At 32.2% G+C, this 3,900-nt stretch overlaps 1 protein-coding gene across 1 annotated transcript; it reads right to left on the bottom strand.

Annotated features, from left to right (window-relative positions):
• Positions 1–1,797: 1,797 nt before the first annotated feature.
• LOC123907131 (UDP-glycosyltransferase 1-like) lies at positions 1,798–3,606 on the bottom strand. Its single transcript, XM_045957238.1, has one exon. The coding sequence runs from the start codon at positions 3,417–3,419 to the stop codon at positions 1,980–1,982; it is 1,440 nt and encodes a 479-aa protein (XP_045813194.1). The 5' UTR covers positions 3,420–3,606; the 3' UTR covers positions 1,798–1,979.
• Positions 3,607–3,900: the final 294 nt, after the last annotated feature.

The following is a 3,900-nucleotide window of genomic DNA, read 5'->3' as shown; positions in this document are numbered from 1 at the left end:
ATTTAATGAACTTGTAGTGTATTCAATTCTCTAAACATTAAATGTTTTCTATCATTAAATGCTCTATTTCTATTTTTAGGTAGCTTAACATGTGCCCTTAGGGCACAAGTTAACATAACCCTTTAATAATTTAGAGTTTATTCGTAACATAAATTTAATATGGCAAAAAAAAATTTCTATTAAAAATCAAACTCAAATTTTTTCAAATAACCGCATAGAAAATCTCGTTAACTAATTCAACTCAATTTTATATTCGAGTTTATTAAATACGATTTGATTGATTTTTATGTAAACTTATGGCATGAATTTTGGCCATATTCTCTATGCAGGGGCAGTCATGTGTTAGGATCTAAGACATCCACGTATATTAAAAAAAAAAACACTTTATTAAATAATATATGAGTGCATGAATCTTTGTGTAATACTAGTATTTTTTATTTTAATTTCTAGTTAGCTGCAAATCTCATGCATTCAAAATATATAAAAAAAAAGTATTGCTAACGGTAACGGGTGCCTCGGAATTACTCTTTAAACACCTTAAATTATTCTCCCTCTATTTTAATATATAAGACCTTTTTTCAAAATTTTACTCATTCTTTAAGCACCTTAAATTATATTCACTATCTAATAACATTTTCAAAGTTTAAAATGCATTAATTAAATTTTCATAAAAATATTCCTAATTAAATGAAAAAAAAGTAAAAGATTAATAGTATTGTTTTTCTCTCTTAATAATTGAAGAGTAATTTTGATAAGAGAAAATATATTATTGTCGAATTTAATGCAAAAATAATTTTTCTTAATTCTTGTACATATGTGAAAGAGGTCTTATATATTGGGACAAATATGTAGCAATAAGTTTTTGTATATTTTTTATGAAAATGTGTGAAGTCAATCCATTGGAAATTCAAATGTTTAACTTTTTAAATAAATGATTTTTTTTAAAATGAAATGCTTAAAAAAGTTCCTTGGTGACACTAGTTAACATTTTCAGAAAAAATACTCTCTCCGTAAGCAAATATCAATTTTTTAAATTCATAACCCCTTGAAGTTGGTCTAGTGGTGTTGGCTTGAGTTCTTAGAGTATGCTCCTCTCAAAGTCTCAAGTTCGATTCTCCTAATGTTAATTTCGGTGGACCAAGTTCATATGGTGCAATAAAACTCTGGCTTTAAATGGCCCCACAAATAAACGGTGAGAGTTATGAATACTCCATTGTTAGTCGTCGATCGATCTGCAGTGTTGAAAAAAGTGACCGACCTTTTGCTCTAACTTCCGCAACATCCGTTGACCTATCATATATGATCTCTCCAACCTCTTTACACAGGTGTGAAAATAACATGAAAAAGTATACTATAGTATTTCTAGTTCGAATTCTTAACCTAAAATATGAAATGTTGGCAAATCCTACGGTATCACCATATTAAGTAGTTCATTATGGACCACTAGCTGCTTGAAATTATTAGGCATAGTTTTAGCTGTATATACAGACTGTTACATCAAGGGAAATGCTATTATTATAGATCACTTTATAAGTGGTATATACTCTATTGTGGATGACTAGTTAAAAAATAGTTAGAATTTCGATAACCACATACATTGTTGTATCGAAATAAATTATTTGTCATTTTGATTTTTACGATTAAAATAATAATTTTACTTTATATCAATTTGATTAAAATAATAAAAAATTAAAATTGTAACTAGTGTTAAACAGTCTTGATGCATACCCAATTTTCATTTTTTGTTTTGGTTTGTTTGTTATTTTCTTATTCATAGCCACATTAGTTTGGACAATATTTGATCAGAAACAATAACAAGATCGCCGTTTGATGCATAAACATTGGTTTACATGACATTAAAAAAGATACACATTACACCAATTTTAATTCACTTCTAATAATATATCACACTTCTAATTTCTTAAAGGAATGGAAACACTTTTCTTATTTTATTGTCTCTAGAGATCTATTTCTAATTTTCAACCAAAATGGAATGGAGTATTTGGTGATAAACTATTCCAAGAAGCATGCTCCCTCCATGAATCTCCTAACCTTTTGAAATCAACAAGAGAAGATCCACCTCCACCTCTTGCCTCCTTGGCACTTATTTTCATTTTCAATATCCTCTCTCTAATCTCTATTCCATTGTCTGATTCCATCAACTCTTTAACTCGCTCACTCAACTCAGCTCCACTCACAAATCCATTTGACTCGTTCATTTTCAAAGCCACCTTCATTTCTTCAACCATAATCAATCGATTCAGCTTTTGTTCCGCGTACATAGGCCATGCAATCATTGGCACTCCTTCACAAACAGCTTCCAACACTGAATTCCACCCACAATGAGTCACAAATCCACCCACAGAATCATGATGCAATATTGCATCTTGTGGGGCCCAATTCCTCACCACCATTCCTTTCTCCTTTGTCCTCTCCAAAAACCCTTCTGGCAACAATTCGTCCAAACTCAACTTCTCTGAGTCTATGTCGCTCCTTACAATCCACAAAAATCTTTGCTCACTTTTTTCCAATCCAATAGCTATCTCATTCAACTGTGCCTTAGAAAATCTCCCCATACTTCCAAAGCACAAGAACACGACGCTTTGACTAGGTTGCGAGTCAAGCCAACTCAAACACAAACTCCCTCTTTCATCTTCACCCTTAGAAGGAGGTGAAATCATTGGTCCAATACAAAACAATGGAGGTGTTGTTCCTTCTGGAAGACACAACCCTGCTTTTAATGCTTTTAAAGCTCTTGCTTCAAAAGCATCAAATGTGTTTATAATAACTCCATTGCTTTCCTTCATACTAATCGCCATATCTAAGAAAACCTTGTAACCTTTACCCTCACGATCTTTCACTTCCTCTGGCATATCTGCTATGGGAATTTGTGGTAGCCCAGTGATGTGAGGATACATGCGAAACTCCTTTAGCGATTTTGTAGTATTTTGATGAATGGTTGGAAGTTGAAGAAAAACTGCAAGACTTGATGCTCCTGAAGTGTATAAATAGTAAGTTGGGATATCAAGAGCTGAAGTGATTTGGTCCGTACTATAGTTCATAAAATCTAAAATAACACCTTTGAGGTTCGAAGTTTTTGAAATGGATTGAAGAATATGGTTAACAAGGTGGTTGCTACGACCGCAAACTTCAAGAGGGAGTATGTGAGGTGGAAGAGTTACTGGGAATGAAATGGGAGGAATGTGATGAAAAGTGATGGACGGAAAAGATTCACAACCAAACGTGGTTATGAGTTTTTGGATCTCGTGCTGCGGCTGCACGGTAGTGTTTGGTGGGCTAAGGATTAGAATTGATATAGAGAGTGAAGGGTTATGTGTTAATATGAGTTTGCCTAACTCAATCATGGAATTTAAGTGTCCTTTCCCAAGAGCTGGGTATAGAACTAATGTATCCTTCATTTTGAGAATTTTGGGAAATTGGAAATGAAGAGAAATTTGGAAAACTAAGATAGCTTGCTCTGTTTTTGAGATTCACTGGTCCTTTAGTTTGTTCTATATAAGGACAGTGTCATGCAGTAGTGTCCAAATAATAATTAATAGTTGCGTGATGGTATTTTGCAAATTGCAATAAATAAGTTACACTCTTCACATTAGGTCGGTGAAAATATTAGAGTAGTAATATAACCAATACTTTAATATATTTATTTTGATTTTTTTAGATTAGCATTAAAGAATTGTGGGTATATTAACCAACATTCAATGAGAATTAGGTAAATAACTAGATTTACAGTAAAAAAAAAAATTTGGGCTACCACTTACGAATTTATTTATATTTCATGGTTTTGGTTCATATGTCGTTTAAGAAAGAATGTTAATTTAACTTTTTTTGATTGGTGTAGTAATCCTTTAATTTGTTCTTAACGGGCGAATTTGCTCGAAT

Source organism: Trifolium pratense, linkage group LG2 (genome assembly GCF_020283565.1).
Source record: "Trifolium pratense cultivar HEN17-A07 linkage group LG2, ARS_RC_1.1, whole genome shotgun sequence".
Lineage (NCBI taxonomy): Eukaryota > Viridiplantae > Streptophyta > Magnoliopsida > Fabales > Fabaceae > Trifolium > Trifolium pratense.
Note: the sequence above shows the minus strand (reverse complement) of the source record. Positions and strands in the feature narration are given on the sequence as shown.